General features: G+C 29.6%; 1 protein-coding gene across 1 annotated transcript, besides 1 other annotated feature; it reads right to left on the bottom strand.

Moving 5' to 3' along the window:
• Positions 1–207: 207 nt before the first annotated feature.
• CABS01_09052 (uncharacterized protein) lies at positions 208–3226 on the bottom strand (the record flags this gene model as incomplete). Its single annotated transcript, XM_060542409.1, has 3 exons — positions 208–862; positions 966–1079; positions 1191–3226. The coding sequence occupies 3 exons, from the start codon at positions 3224–3226 to the stop codon at positions 208–210; spliced, it is 2805 nt and encodes a 934-aa protein (XP_060400690.1).
• Positions 3227–10099: 6873 nt separating this feature from the next.
• Positions 10100–10180: a sequence feature (Short protein (CABS01_09051, KAK1503662.1) was converted to a misc_feature.).
• Positions 10181–15636: the final 5456 nt, after the last annotated feature.

Below are 15636 nucleotides of genomic sequence, written 5' to 3'. Positions count from 1 at the left end.
TGTACTGCGAGGATGTGTGAGTTATGAGGAGTGGGATGGTGTTGGGATAGAAGCAACGAGGTTGGCTGATAAGACTTTATAGATGGTAAGAGCGAGATGAGGCTAATGTCGAAAGTCGTCAGCTCTCACTGGCGTCCTAGGAAGAAGAGAAAATATAGACAAATCAAACACGTCTCATCCCCAAACACGACAACCTTATAGACAAGCCTACGCAGGCCCAATCTGAACCGCTACGCTGCTCCCCGAGAGAGGAACAGACCACCCGCCCCTCGCCTGCGCGATCCCCGATGTCGTAACCTTGAACGCGCCAGTCCCAGTCGTACTCTCCAACCAAACGACCGCGCTCGCAGCCTTCGGTACACCATCCAACTGCGCCAACGTGACAGAAATACTCTTCGAAGAAGCCGTAAACGTGAAGTCCTGGATAATCCCAGCATCGACACTCACAAGCACCCCCAAAGGCCCGATAAACACCTTCCTCCTGACCGCGTCCTTGGTCGTAACGCTCACCGCCCCTGAACCACCTCCGCCAGCCGTGACAACACCTCCAAACGCCAACACGCCGAGCTCGGAATCCTGCGCGACGTACGTGCCCGATCCCAACGCAAGACCTAAAAAGTTGGGACCGTAGTCGCCGCTGATGCCGTCCCATTTCAGCGTGTCGGGCCAGCTGTGGAACGAGGCAGCGGCGAAGCCGTCTTGGTTGATGTTGGAGAGGGGTCCCGTGGTGCCGCCGTAGCCTGTGCGGAGGAGGTAGGTGTCTGTCGGGCTGGAGCGGAAGGCGGAGAGGAGGACGAGGGCGTTCAGGCCGGAGCCGTAGTGGTGGATTTGACGTTCGATGCGGCGGAGTTTGCCTCCGTAGCTGGTGGGTTGGTTGTTAGATGTCAAAGTCCATTGTTGAGAGAGGCTCGTGGTATATGGAAGGGGGGTGGAGTTGAAGGATTTGGGGATGAATAACGACTTACATGTTGTCCCAGTAGCGGCGGGCGTTGCCGTTCCAGCCCCAGTGAGGGACGGTTGGCATGAAGCCGAGGACGCTGTTGACGGACTTTGTCGCCGTGTTGGTGTAGCCAAAGTACCTTTGATATCTGTTAGCCAACGTTCCCAAGCGAACTTGTAACTGTCCCACGCCTCGAAAGCCTTGAGGGGGGGTTCTGCCGTGGGAAAATTCAAAGGACCGAGAAACTCACTTTGCCCAGTAGTAAACACCCTCCTGCCCAGTCGAATCCCACGCCATCTCACTCCCAAACGGCACCTCCTCCGTATCCCACTGCGCCGCCCGCGACTTCATGGCAGCAGACAAAGCGCTCGCCTTAGTCGTCTGCCCCTCGCGTCCCAAATCGGCCAGGATCTCGCCAAACACCGTCTCCCCCATAAGCCCGACGCGGTTATACCCGACATCCCCCTTCATCGCCCGCATGACCGTCTCATATGCCTGGTTCAGATACCAGTCCCACGCGTGCGTCTTAAGAAGCGCCGGATAAGCCCGTCCGACGCGGTAGAGCGACCAGTATGCGCCCGCGACGTGGACGTAGTTATAAGCGCGGTCAATGGAGTAGGCGGCGGCCTTGTTCCAGGACGTCCAGGAGGTCCAGTCGATGGAGGTGGAGTAGGCGTACCCCGGCACGGCGGCGGGCTCGTAGAAGAAGATTGCTTTGCGGACGGCGAAGTCGGCGGTCTGGATCGTCTTCCAGAGGACGCGGTCGACGAAGGCTTCGAGCTTGGTCACCTCGTCCGCGTTTGGTTGGACGGCTTGCTTCATGAAGGCGGAGAGGTACGAGCCTGCGCCGGCTTCGTCGCTGAGGCCGGCGACCCATGCGCGGGAGTCTTGTGTGACGATGGATTTGGTCTCGTAGTCGTATGTCATCACCGACGGCGCGCGGCCAAAGGGGTCTGATGTGTCGGTGAAGTATTGCGCCGTGGTGAGGAACTTGCCAAGGCTGGCGACGGCCTCGGTGGATGGTTTGGTCACGTAGTAGTGGATTGTTTGGAGCTTGCCGTCGGCGTAGGTCACGGTGAGGCGGACGCGGCCCCAGGCTGTCGTTGAGGGGGTGACCGTGTATCTTCCCGCCGAGACAAGGGTGACCGTTAAGGCGCCGGCTGGTTCCGAGGCGATGGATTGGACTGTGGACTGGGCGTATTGGAGGAAGAGCTGCGCTGGCTCGCCGCGTGGGACGATGTAGCCCGGCACGCCGACGGCGGTGGGCGTTCCGGTACCACGGACGGTGGCATCAAGCTCCCGGACGCCGCCCTTTGCGACGGAGAAGCGGACTCCGAACTGGAGTGACTGGCCTGGTTGAAGGGTCCTGGACGAGGGAACGTTCCATGGTGTTTGAGAACGCCACTCATTCTCGGCCCAGGCCTTTGTGAGGACCTGCCACTCGTAGAAGCCTTCAAACGTCTGGCTGCCGTAGTAGGTTCCCTCGTAGCTGCGCTCGGCGAGGTTGCGGTAGGCCTCAAGGGGTGTGTCGCCCAGCGGGGTGACAACGAGAGCGGCGCCGGTGCCGCGGGTGGGCGCCACGCGGATCTGGCCGGCGTGCATGCCGACGTAGGGATCCGAGAGGGAGCAGACGCGCTGCATGTCGGCGGCGTAGCGGTTCGTGAAGATGCTGTTGAATTCGGCCGGGAAGCCAAGGCTACCAATCTCGATGGCCGAAGAGCCCGAGTTCTGGAGCGTGAAGCGCAGGCCGAGGTCGCCGGAGACGTCGAGCCATTCTCGGGTGATGTTGAGCGGGCTGCCGGAGGGGAGGGTAGGGCCGAGACGGGAGGAGGCAAGGATGCCGGTGGCCGGGGCGATGGTGGTAACGGGCTGGCGGGCCGCGGCGGAGTCGCCGTTTGTCCAGGCTGTTGTGCCGGATTGACGGTAGCGGTAGGTGATGTCGCCCCAGTGGTACTGGCCGTTGCGGGCGCGGAGGGAGAGGAAGTCCAGCGGGAGGAAGTCAAAGGTGTTGCCGGCGGGCTTGAGGGAGGCTAGGACTTGGGCGTTCTTGACGAGTTGGAGGTTGAAGTTCTTTGTTGCGAGGGTGATGTATCCGCTGCTGAGGCCTAGGTTGTCTTGGGAGAGGACACCCGTGATGAAGAGGCCGGCAGACACGAGTTTGCCGAGAAAGGAGACCATCGTGGCAGAAGTGGCAACCTGGGCGGTTGAGTGAGACCTATCGACTACAGATCTGAAGGCCAACTTGCAGGTTCGAATGAACTTGCTCTTATATAATGTGTCCAACATGGTGGCTTAAGGCAACTCGGTTACGTTATTGATGATGCTTTCGCCTGCCGTGAACTGAGGGGTTTATTGAGGCGAACGATTCAACTGCAACCCAAGATGCATACTCTAGGTAGATGGCGATGCCACCTCGTGTCCGGCATCGTGCCCGATCACACCTGTACAGATGCGGAACGGAGCTTCACCAAAAACCTCTTTGTCTTGACAAAATCAGATGGGACAGGCTCTCACACGTCGCTTTTGGCTCATAATCTGTGGATAACTCCTCCGGGACAAACGCCCGAGTGCGACACGGGATCGGGCGGCTGATCCGACTCTTCCCAGCGACTTTAAGCATTTAGGAATTGCGATGTGCGCTTACCTTGAAGTCACACACCTTTTCCTCTCTGGATAACCTCAACTTGGAAGGTCAAAGGATGCTAGATGTGATTAAGCATCTTACCAAGCCCGTATCCCTCCTCCTAGCGCAAGAAACTAGCTGGGTTTAACGCGGGGTACCAAGTTACCAACAGCCCATCGACCGTTGGATGCAACCCTCAAAGTCGCCTGGTCTCATCTTGATTGGGCCGCAAATAGAGAGTGACATTTGATGCCACTGAGGCTCCATCCCTCCAACGGGGGAATCAAAGTCCACGCATGGTTCACGCCGGCTGCGCGGCACCAACGTAGATTATTAGAGATTGAATTCCAAGACTCTTTAAAGAAGTTGAGCCGGGTGGGATACAGACTGAAATGATGAAATCAAGTGGGATAATAGAGCAGGTAATTAACCCAGTACGTAAAGGATGCGAGAGCGAGGCGACGGTTACCTAATTGACTCTGTTAAAGTTCTTCGAGAAGGAGAATAATGAATTGACTCGGTCGTTCTCATAAAGTGATTCGATAAACTAATAATAACCCCCCCTAGTTAAAGTAAGAGTCCCGTGCACAATAATAAGTACTCAGTTATTAGTGGATCCCCGGGTAAATTTTTAGCTAATTACGGGCTAAAAATATTTTACTATACAATTGCTTTACCGCTAGTTTAAATATTACGAGTTTTATATAATAAGGGAATATATTACTTCACGCTTTACTAAATTATCTTAAAAATATTTCTTAATTATATCTCTTCTTAATTATACTAAAATTCGCCTATTATAACCGACTTTATAGAATTATTCTTATAAGACTTATCTATTATATATAATAATAATATTATCTTAATACCTTTACCTTAATAAAGCGAATTTAATCTATTATAAAATATCTAAGAAAATTTAGATTACGATAGCGTATTTATTTTATATCCTAATTTTTATAAATATCGAGCTCCTATTTATAAAAAATCGATTAAACGAGTAAGTATTATATAAATTAAACCTCTATACTAAATATTAATATAATACTTAGGTCATAAATAATAATTCTAATAATTATATTATTATTTTTAATAGCTTAAATATCCGTACTAAAACTTAAAATAACTAAAGCATTATTATAGTATAATAGCTTTAATATGCGGCTAATATACTTAAGTTTCCTTTAATTACTAATAATAGAGTTGCGCTTATTATCTTAACTAAAGCCTTATTTATAAAAGAAATCGAGCGGCTATGGGACATAGTATATTTAACTTTCTATCTCTTAATATTAAGAATTATTAAAGAATAGTAGATTTAATATAATACTTAATAAGGTATTATTAGTTTTTTAATAACTAATATTATTCTAGGAGATATACCTATAACGCAATACTATTATACTTACTAAGGTAGCAAAGCCTATCTATATACACCCTATAACGACTTTTATTACATATTATTTTAAAAAACCTCGTTAAGAAGTATAATATATTACGAGATAGAGTCAAAATATTTAATATTATAAAAAAGATTATTAGGTAAGTCCGGTTATCTAAAAAACATTTTAAAAACGTTTTAAAAACGTTTCGAGAATATTTTTAATCGTTTTTTTTTTAAATAAAGTACTATTTATGCCGCATACGCTAGATTTAAGAAAGGCGTTATATATTAAGAATAGAATGCGATATACTTCCTTAAACTAAGGAAAATATAATATAGTATATATATAAGATTACTTAATAAGATAATATAAATAACTTATAAAAGACTTAATAGGAGCTTATTAGTCTTTAGTAATAGATCTTAGTATACCGAAATTCGTATCCTTTGTAAAGACTTATAAATCACTATTTTTATCTAATTTTATCAAATTAGAAACATTATATATAATATATTAAAATAGCTATAAACAAAACGGATGCGCAATTCATAGAGGAAAGGGGTTAAAAATGCTATATATTTATATTGAATTATTAAAAACGTCCTATTTATAATAAGCTTATTAAATATTTTATTAAAAGATAAGGCTAAGTTATTACTAACTAGATAAAACTTATTTTAGACTACTACCTAAACTTAAAGTAGTAAAGTGTTTTATTAAATATCGATACTTTATTTTAAAGGATATTAAGATAATACTATTTATTATCTTAACGTTTTATAATAAATATAACTATCCTCTATTATTACTAAATAAAACTTTAAAAGCTATTATTTAAAGTATTTTTTAAGTTCTCTAGAGGATTAATAAACTAAGTACGAGTTTAAATACCTTTCTTCGATCTCCTTAACTCTAAGAATTCCTAGCTAAGAATAAGGGGCAAATAATTATAAATATTTATTAAAGCCTTATAAAGATAGACTTTTTACGATATATTATCTATAAATAACAAATTCTTCTATTTCTTAGGGAAAGTTAGACCTTAGCTCTTATATTATAGTAATAAAGAGAAGTAAATAAGCGAATATACGTAAGTTTCTTTATAAATATAAAAAGATAGCTATTTTAATATTATAATAGGTATATAGTATATTTAATATACGTACTAATCTAATACTAACTATATAGTTATTTACTTCTTTTAAAAATAAGCGAAATAATAGAAGTTCGACGATATAAAGTCGTTTATAGTTAATATAAACTATAAATATATAAAGGGTATAGGTTAGCGAGAAATTATCTAGGGCTAATATAGCTAGAATAGTAAAAAAGGTATATTATAATACTAGAAATGTTTTCGAAATATTTCTTAACCTTTATTCTAAAATTACTAATATATTACCTATAAAGCTCTACCTCTTATATAGGTCTATATAAATACCGAAACTATAGATATATATTACTATATATTTCGAGCTATATTTAATATCCTAGAGCGAAAGTATTAAGTTCAGGTCTAATAGAAATACGTCTATAGAACCGGCCTTTTTAAAATTACTTTAGATTAAGCAAATATAGTAATTAAGGGCTTAGGTAAATACTTTATTAAAAGGTTTAACCCTTAATAGACATAGCTTACGCAGGTCTAAAACTATATATGCCTATATTACGTATATTTTAAAAGAAGTATCAAAGAACTCCTAAGCGAAAATTATTCTCGTAATATAAACTCTACCTATAGTATATTAATATCTCTCTTAAAATATTAAACGGTGCCTAACTATAACGAGCTATATAATATAATTTATTATAAATATTATATCTTACTATATATAGCTTATAGTAAAAACATTTTAAAAACATTTCGAAAGGGGAAAACGTTTCTAAAATATTTCTAAAATATTTCTCGTTAATACCTCGCCTAATTAATAATAACTTATTACTTTATAAAAAACTTTCTGTAATATACTAACTAGGTAAAGTATAAACGAGAACTATATATTATAACCGGGTTCTATAATAAAATAACTAAGGTTTTTTTAGAAAACTAGCTTTTAATACCCGATAGTATAAACACAATCGAGATCTTTTACTTAGTTTTATATATTTAAACTAGCCAGTATCTCCCTCTACTTACTATAATTAATAAGTACGTATTAATAATTAGTTATTATAAGTATTAGCTAACTTTAATAGTGCTCGTAATTAAAATTAGAATCTAATATCGTAGGATTTCGTAACGCGTTATAAGCATATTATAACTTTATATCAAAATACTAATATTATAAGCCGTCTTTAGTATCTAATACAACGTTAAAGTATATCTAAAATGCGCTTTAATAAATACTTATTAACTATTAAACTAAAAAGAAAGGTAAGAGATCGGGCTAAGAGTTTATAAACTAATACTAGAGAACTATCTCGTACCCGACGAAGAATTCGTAAGGATTTAGTTATTAATTAATAAAGTAGTTCTTAAGGCAAAAACTCTAGTAGCTTTAGTTTTAATAATTATAATAATCTTAATAATACTTAGTCTTAACGCAGAGTAAGTATTTTATTTTTTAAAGTACCTTTTTTATTAAATAGAAATCGAAACCCCCCGAGTTCCCTAGTACCTTATAGTAGTTTATAAAAATAAGCTACTTAATTATAAACGTAAATAAGTATAAATTATCTTACGTTTAAAGAATAATAAGTAAGGGTTAATAAGATCTAAGAAAATAAAGAACGAAAAGAATAGGAGTTTAAATTTAAATAAGAATATAAAGAGCGCGAGTTTTTAATAAACTAGGCCTATAAAGAGCGTAAGTTTATTATAAAATAAGATTATTTAAATAGGGTAATAGAGGTAAAAATAACACTTAATTAACGAAAATAGGAGTAGGAAATAAGCTAACAAAATAAAAGCTCTTAAAATATTTTTATATTTATTTCTTTTTTAACTTTATTTTTATTTAAGTAATTTAAAATATTTCTTTTATAATATTAATATAAAGTATAAATTAATATTTATAATATTTTATTAAATTATAAATAAGAATGTTTTATAGGTTTTTTTAAGTATTAATAATAAGAGAAAATATTTTTTTAATAAAGTAATTTACTAGGGCCGTACTATATATTACGTATTAAAAAAAACTAAATATATTACGCTCTATACTTAATTACTAATTAAAATTAACTAACTCGATTATTATTTTCTTTTTATTAATAACTTTTAACCTTTTTTTATTTATTTAAAAAGCGAGCTATACTTATTTTAATATATATAAAACCTCTTAATATTAGCTTATATAAGTAGCTAAATCTTATATTATATACTCTTTTTTATTAAGAGTTAGGGGGCCCCTTATATATTTTTTTACGTTTATAATATAGCTTATATTAGAGGGATTTTTAGCTCTATAAAATATAATTTCTAAACTAGTATTAATATATTAAATTTTAACGTTCGTATTAACTTAGCTATTTATAGCGTTTATATTATTACTTAGGTAAATTCTATATTATTAAAAAGTATTTTACTAATTTTTAGGCGTACTTATATTAATTATAATAATTATAATATCGAGCTAGTTAAAGAGGGTACTTAGTTTAAGAAGGGTAGACTTATTAATAAGTATTTTTAAGTAAAGTTCTTATTAAGGTAGTATTTTAATTAACTAACTTCTTAACTAGTTATTTAACTAGTTATTTAAATAGTAGTTTATATATTAATAAGTTTATTTAGTAAATTTATTTAGTAAATTTATTTAGTTTAAATAGAAAGTAGTTTTAAATAATATTAAAAACGAGGATAAAAAGAATTTTTATAAGCTTTAGTATAATAAAAAAATAGTAAATATTAGCCTATTTAGCCCTTTTTTTAAAAACCTCTATATTATTATTAAAGTTTAGAACCTCTATAATTAAAAAAGGCCGCTCTTAATTATTATAGCTAACTATTATAATTAATTATTACGGCCGACCTTTATTATTAACCTTTCTAATTAATATTATTATAAGATAGCTTACTTATTTTAAATTATATAGCGGTTTTTATATTAAAATTACTATATTATATTAAATACGTACTTAGGGTATATTACGTATATTATATAATTAAAAAGTATACCGTATTATATAATTTTTTTTAAAAGCGTAATCCTATTAAAGTCGATCTTTTATACCTATAAAGCCGGAAGAAAACTACTATATATATAACTAATTTTTATTATTAACTTTTTTAATTAGTATTATTATATAAATATATTACTTAGCTTATTATTAATAAGTAGTTAAAAAGGGTAGCTTACGTATTTTAAATTATATAATAGTTTTTATATTAAAATTATTATATTATATTAAGCGCGTACTTAGGGTATATTACGTATATTATATAGTTAAAAAATATACTATATTATATAACTTATTTTAAAGCGTAATCCCGTTAAAATTAATCTTTTTTACTTATAAAATTAAAGAAAACTACTATATAAGAGTTAATAAATTTAATATTATAAAATAGAATAAATATAAAGCTTAAGGCTAAATTATTTAATATACTTTTTAATATAATTAGTTTAATAAGCCTAGGCCTATATAAAGCGCTAGTATTTAATAATATAAGTTTCGTAAATATAGTTATAAATAATAAATTATTATTAAGGCTTAAGAAAAGAATAAGTAGTTATTATATTATTGTTTAAACCCTTAGTATAATTAATATAATTATAACCCTAGTTTTAAAGCCTCTATATACTTTTTATATTATAAATTTACTAAAGTAATTAAAAATATTATTAAAACTATAAACTAATAAGTTAGGATTTAGGCTTATAATATACGTATTATTATTTAAAAATAGTTCTTAAAGTCCTTATTTACCTAGCGAAATATTTATAATACTAAGGCTTATATAAACTAAGAAAAACTAGCTAAATACTTATTAATTATAATATTAATTAAACTATTTAATAAGCGAGATATTTTATATATAATAAAATAGGTAAACGACGAGCTAAACTGCCTTATTAACCTTATTTAAACCTTTTTTACTATTTCTAAATATAAAAACGATTTTCTAAAATAATTAGCTTTAATAATATTTATAATACTAATCGTTTTAAGCTCCCTTTTTTCTAAACTACTAAATAAACCTATTTTAAATTTATTTATAACGCTACGTTTAGTTTTATTAATAATAAAAAACTAAAGGGTTTCCGGTTTTTTTTAGTAAATATTTACTAATTTATAAACTAATACTTAGTCCGTTATTTTATTATTATTATTATAAATTATAATAAATAAATAAAAGCTATACTAAATAAGTAGTTTTTAAACGTTTAGTAATAACTTTATATTTATTATATTAACTTTAATATTATACTTAAAGCTAAATAGAAATAAGTTAAGGACCGTAGTTATAATAATAATAATAATAAGTTTAATAATAAAAAGATTTAATTATTAATATAAGTAATAGTTATATTAAGTAATAAGAATAAGGCCTATATTAATATACTTATTAATAAGCCCCCCCTTTATATATATTATAAGGTTTTTATAATATAAAAGCTTATTATTTTTATTAAAACTAAGTATATTTTTAAAAAAGCCTAAACTAAGTTTTATAAAAAGTTTAATACTTAATACTTAATCTTTTAGTACTTTTATATAATATACTTATTTTTAAAAATATAATAAACTTATTATTTTATTTAAAAATACTAAAACTTTAATATTTATATTATTTTTAATACTAAGTTAAGTAATAATAATATTAAAAGTTATTTTTTAAATATTTTTAGTTATTTATATCGGCTTATTAAAGTTATATAAAATATAATTAATAATTAAGAGCTACCCTTTAATCAAGCTTATATAAGAAACGAAGTATTTATAAATTAAGAGTATATAAGTACTCGTTTTAAGTACTTAAATAAACTTTAAATAATACTTTTTTTAAAATATTTTATTTTAATTAAAATATAAAGCCGGCTTATAAAAAATATAATACTATTTAATAAGAGGCTATTTTTAAAACCTCTCGGATTTTATAATTTAAATTATACTATTTTAATTAAGCTAAGTATTCTATATTACTATAAAATTTATTTTAAAATATTAAATTTAACTATTTTTAATAAGTAAGAAGTATACTCTTAGTAACGTTTTTAAAAAATATCTTTTTTAAATTTATATTACTAAATTCTTAACCCTAAAAGTACTATATCCCTTTATAATAAGCTAAAGAATATAGTATAGCTTATTTTATTATAACTAACTTTATTTAAAAAAAAGCTAGTTAGTTAGTTAAGCTCGTATTATTTATAATAACTAAGGCGTTAATAATAAAAAGCGAGGCCGCTTATTTAAAAATAAAAATAAGTCGATACTAACTAAACTTATAAAAAAAATAAGTTAACTAAATTAAAACTAAATATTAAGCTTATTTTAATAATAAATAAAAAGCTAGTTTAGCGTTCTTAATAAAAAGAAAATAATAGGGAATTATATAAATAAACGGCTAATATAGCTTAGTATTTAAAAAAAATAGAGCTAATAAAAAGTAGTTTATAATAATAATAAATTATTATAACTATATTATAAAAAGTAATTAAGTAAACGTTATTATAGTTTATTTTTTATATATTTTAAATATATAATATAAAAAGCCTTATTTATTTAAGATTTATAAAAGTTTAGATTACTAACTTATTTAAAATTTATAAATTTTAAATAAGTAATATAGTAGTTCTAAATAAGTATAAGTATTATAATAATATTTCTATTTTTAAAAATTTTAAACTAGAGCTTAGGTTAGAGAGGATAGTAAGAATAGCTATATTAATATAATTACTTTTATTATTTTTATAAAAAAGTACTATTTTTTAAACTAATTAAAAATAAAGAATATTATACGTCCCTAAGAGCTATATATTTATATTAATTCGTTATATATCCTTATTAGTTTTTAAAAATATTTATAGCTTTTTTTTTATAATATAATAAATAACTATTATTATTAAAGAATTTTCTTTAAAAGAGTTCGAATTACTCTAGGGCTTATTTTTTAAAAAAAGTTATTACGTAAATAATTCGTTTAATTTTATTATAAAAATTAGTAATATAAAACGTTTAATAAGTTTTAATTTAAATTAAAAATCCCTTAAGACGTTTAATAATTATATTAAAAATAATAAGTATATTAAACTTAAGTTTTTTTTATTTATTTATAAGAGTTTTAATAATATTAATAATAGCTTAGAGAGTTTTAATTTTTTATTTTAAATCGTTTACTTTTTATTTTTAATTCCTAAGTTAATTATAGTTTCGTTAATTATATTTTAAAAAGTAATAACATATTTATTATATCTAATTAAAAATATAACTATTTAAGTAGAGTTATTATTAAAAAGCTTTGCGAGTTTTTTATTTTACTTATTCTTTTATTTAATAATACGTCGTATTTTTTTATAATTTACTTTTTTAAAAACTATATTATTATTAAAATTATAAATAACGTTAAGTATTTTATTATCCTTAGCCTTAGCTAGTTTATTAATTAAGTTAATAAGTTTTTTAAAATTAAATAAAAAAATACTTAAAGTTTTAAAAAATATCGTCGTTTTTGTTTATTATTTAGTAAGTTTTATAAAGTTAACTTATTAAATAAGAGTAATTAAAATATTATAACTAGCTAATTATAATATGTATATTAATAAAGACTAAGGCTACGAGTACTAAGTAAATAGTATTATAATTATAAATAGCTTTTTTAAAATTATATTTATAAATTATAAAATAAATAAAGCTTTAGTAATTAATTATAACCTTATTAAAAGGAGTTTTTAATAAGAATAACTAAAAATAATCGTAAGATTTAATACTAAGTTAATTATTAAAAAGCTATAAAAAGTCTATTCTTAAGCCTAGATTAAGTTTATATTATATATAAGTCCGCTTATAAATATATTTTTTATTAATAATTACTTTTATTTATTAAGTAATTACTTAATAAATACTAATAAGTAATTACTTAAAGTAATTATAATAATTATTTTATTACGTAATTACTACTTTTTATTTATATATAACTTATTTATAATTCTTTTATTTTATAAGAGTTACTTTATATTTTTATATTTTTATATATATAATATATTATAACTATTATAAGTTTATAGGGCGGGTTTTAATTTTAATTATATATATTAAGTTATAATAGTTATTATTAAAGTTTAAAAAGAGAATAAGTAGCTATTACGTTATTATTTAAACTTTAAATATAATTAATATAATTATAGCCTTAGTTTTAAAGCTTTTATATACTTTTTATTTATTTTTATATTCTGCTTTTATTAACTACTCGAGTAGTTCTTAATATTAACTATATAGTATTAATATACGATATTAATAAATATTTATATTATTTTAGTAAATTTTATATACTTTTTATATTATAAACTTATTAAAGTAGTTAAGGATATTATTAAAATTATAAATTAATAAGTTAGGATTTAGGCTCGTAATATACGTATTATTATTTAAAAATAGTTTTAAAATTTTTATTTACTTAGTAAAATATTTATAACGCTAAGGCTTATATAAATTAAGAGAAACTAGCTAAATAATTATTAATTATAATATTAATTAATTATTAATAATAATAATATAATAAGACTATATATATATATATATATTATTTATTATAATAATAAATATATATATTATTATAGAATATTAATATTTTAATTATAAATAACTAATAAATTATATTAAATATATAATTATATAATAAGCTTATAATTTATTAAAATAAGTTAATAATTTATTATTTTATTATTTATTAATTAATTTATATTTCTAAATATTGTAGAAATTAGAAAGATAAAAATATTTAAAAAGTATTTAAAACATATTAAGGAAATATTTAGGAAATTTTTTAGAAACTTTTTAAAATGTTTTAAAAAATTCTTAACAAACTTTTGGGAAATGTTTAGGAAATTTTTAGGAAATTTTTAGGAAATATTTAGGAAATGTTTAGGAAATATTTAGGAAAATTTTAGGAAAATTTTGGGAAATTTTTAGGAAATTTTGAGGAAATTTTTAGGAAATTTTTAGGAAATTTTTAGGAAATTTTTAGGAAATATTTACGAGTAATATATTATCTACTTAGCATTCATAGCCTCAACCTCTATTTATATATTTACTACGAATATTTATTTATAATACTACGGCATTCTTAATTTATATAGTACTACCTTAAAGAAGTAGGTAAAACACTTCTATTCTAATAAACTTTTTATTTATAAACTTCCCTAGATTAGTTATTCCCCATTATCCCTTAACCCTTAATTATACCTTTTACCTATTTATATTCTTAATAAAAATCTAAGTAGAAGTAGCGGGGTTTATTTAGGAATCCGTCTTATCGTTATTAAAATTATTAGCGGGGGTAAGCTAGACCGGCTTACCCTTAACTACTTTACTATTCCGGCCTATTTACTTAGGGGTTTTAAAAATTTCTAAAAATAATTAATATTAAGTATAACGATATATAGGTATTAATAAAGTAACGTACCGGAAATATCTTCGTTTAGTACGAGTTTAGGGTAACAGTACTTATAAAATACTAAGTAAGTTAGCTTATATATATTAGGGGGAGGGTAGGTTATAAAATCCGGTTAAAAAGAGCGTTAATTAAAGAATAAGTTATACTTATTATAGCTAATAACGTCTTATAATTTATAGACCTTATAGCTCTCCTCGGGGCCGAGCTAGACGTTTATCTTTATCCGGGTAACGTCCTATTAAAAATAGTTAGTCTTATAAACTAAAAATATTTTAGAAATATTTTTATTTATAGTACCGTCCTCTTTAAAAAGGATAGTAAATAACGCCTTATTATTTATAATAGCCTTAGGCTTTTAGGGGGTATTTAGGGGCGTATCTTAGCCCTTCGTAAGTAATATTATTTTAGTATAATATCTTATAAAAAACTATTAATAAGGCTAAAAATATTAACGTAGAATAAGAAGTAATTTATAAGTAACCTCGAGGTCAATAGTAGTTAAAAAGGATCCCTTATAAAAAATCGTAAAGTTAATATAATAACCCTTTTCGAAATACTTTTTAAGCGCACCGAGAGACGACTAGTAGTAGCTATTAAAGTAAAGGCTATTAGCCTCTAAATAATAGTAATAAAGTTCTCTTAATAATAAAATTACTTAACCTTACTATTATAAAAATAAGTAAATAAATCGCGTATTTAATTATAATAATAAGGATAAAACTTATACTATTAGTTTTAAATATAGGGAGATTCTAAGGCCGGCCCCTCTTATTATTAATATAGGATTTAAAACTATCGTTATCGTAATAATAAAAAGGTATTATAGAATTAATTTAGAAATATTTCTAATTAATTATTAATAAATTTTAAGTACGATAATAAGTTTTATAATAAAAATTTCTAATAAAAGTCGTAACGAAGGGTAAAAGTTTAAAAAAAGGGACGCGACTTAGCTAGGGTAAAAAAAAAGTATAAGTCGGAATTATTTTTTATAGAGCGGACCTTAATTAAGTAATAGTACCCTAATTAGTTATAATTTATTTCCAAAATATTTCTAGCCCGAGTACCTTAAAAAAAAAAAAACGAAGTCCGATTAGTTAAATTTAGCCGGGATCCACTAATATCTAAG

This window comes from Colletotrichum abscissum (assembly GCF_030869225.1).
Source record: "Colletotrichum abscissum strain IMI 504890 chromosome Unknown Scaffold_21.1, whole genome shotgun sequence".
Lineage (NCBI taxonomy): Eukaryota > Fungi > Ascomycota > Sordariomycetes > Glomerellales > Glomerellaceae > Colletotrichum > Colletotrichum abscissum.
The sequence above is the reverse complement of the archived record's forward strand: the minus strand, read 5'-3'. Positions and strand labels throughout refer to the sequence as shown.